The sequence below is a fragment of the Trichoderma citrinoviride genome (genome assembly GCF_003025115.1).
Source record: "Trichoderma citrinoviride strain TUCIM 6016 unplaced genomic scaffold BBK36scaffold_336, whole genome shotgun sequence".
In the NCBI taxonomy this organism is placed as follows: Eukaryota; Fungi; Ascomycota; class Sordariomycetes; order Hypocreales; family Hypocreaceae; genus Trichoderma; species Trichoderma citrinoviride.
Window position 1 is genome coordinate 1 of NW_020195044.1, and position 1396 is coordinate 1396.

A 1396-nucleotide genomic window follows, 5' to 3' on the forward strand; every position below is an offset into this window, starting at 1 on the left:
AAAAAAAAAAAAAAAAGCCAAAAACCGCGCCATCCCAGTCCTCATTCAGCCGCCATAAAGATCAACAGATTTTACGCAACACAAAACATGACACGCGGCTGCAGCCTCGGTATATCGTTTATAGCAAGTTTGCGAGCCACGGCACAAGTGCTCTGCAACAAGACCAGTCAGCATCGTCATCAAAGCAAAGGGATCAAAAAAACACATACCCAACGGCGACTGTGGCGCCAATGCCAAACAGAGCCCTCTTCTGTATCCTGCCCTTGCGCACTTCCACCTCCGTCTTTACCTTTTTTGAGCGCGGCGCATCGCCGGTCTTGTCGTCTCCCTCGGCAGCTTCCTCGTCCTCGTCGGCGGCCTTCCGTTTGCTCTTCGCAAGAGTCTTGTCCTGGGTAGTCTCGACCTCGGCATCCTCGTCGGCCTTCTCCGCCGCCTCCTTGTCCTTCTGCACCATGGACTTGGCGGCGTCCATCATCTCAGCAATCTCCTCGGCGGAGGGCGGCTGGCCCGCCGTGAAAGGAATGTGAGCTGGCACGTCTGCCTTGCTGGAACCGTCGGCCTTGTCCCTGCTCTCCAGAGTAATGGCGGGCTCGAATTCTGTCGACGTGAAAACGCCCTCTGCCGTCTCTCCCTTGCTCTCGCTGGCACTTTCCGCATCGACACTCGGTGTCGTCTCCACAGCCTCAGCCTTGGATCTGGTGGTGCGCTTTCGAGGTGACGCAGGGGCGCGCCTCGTGGCGCTCTTGGTAGGGCTGGCCGAGCGGTGGCTGCGGCCGCTGCGGGTGGTCGTAGTGGCCGAAGGCGACAGCTGCGGGCCGGCCTTGAGGCGATCGAACTTGGGCGGCGCGGTGATGTGCTTGGGCGACGCATCCGCGGGCTGGGTGGTGGAGATCTTGGAGGGGTCGAGCAGGGCCTGGATCCAGATGCTGATGTTGTACTCCTCCGCCAGGGCGAGGGCCGCTTCCGGGGGAATCCAGATGTTGCCGGCCGTCTCCTCGGGGCTCGTGGTGGGCTGGGCCTTGATGAACCTGCGCTCGGCCTCCTCCTCAGCGGCCGAGGCGTAGGGAAAGGTGGCCTTGAACATGCCCGTCGCGGAGATGTAGCCGTCAAAGCTGCGGCGCATCAGGAAGTAGCTGTTGGGGCTGGACTTGAAGATGCCGGACACGATGCCCTTGGGCAGCGGCGCGCGCAGGTGTGCGTAGTCGAAGAAGCCCAGGGCGTCGGCCTCGGCCTCTTCGTTGCCGACCATCTTGGGCGTCAGCTTGGTCTGGCCGAGGCGGCGGCGCGACACGAGCTCCGAGTCTGCATCGTTTGCGCGTCAGTGCTGGGTTCGGGGAGGGCGCAATTGGCGAACAAGACAGCGCGCGGAAAAGAAAGGACGGTGGAGATGACGTTT

At 61.7% G+C, this 1396-nt stretch overlaps 1 protein-coding gene across 1 annotated transcript; it reads right to left on the minus strand.

Annotated features, from left to right (window-relative positions):
• Positions 1-118: 118 nt before the first annotated feature.
• On the minus strand, positions 119-1300 carry BBK36DRAFT_1131552 (DNA-binding domain-containing protein; the record flags this gene model as incomplete). The annotated part of the gene is made up of 2 exons (XM_024891995.1): positions 119-152; positions 210-1300. Coding segments are annotated over 2 exons (1125 nt in total), but the record flags the coding sequence as incomplete, so codon positions are not given.
• Positions 1301-1396: the final 96 nt, after the last annotated feature.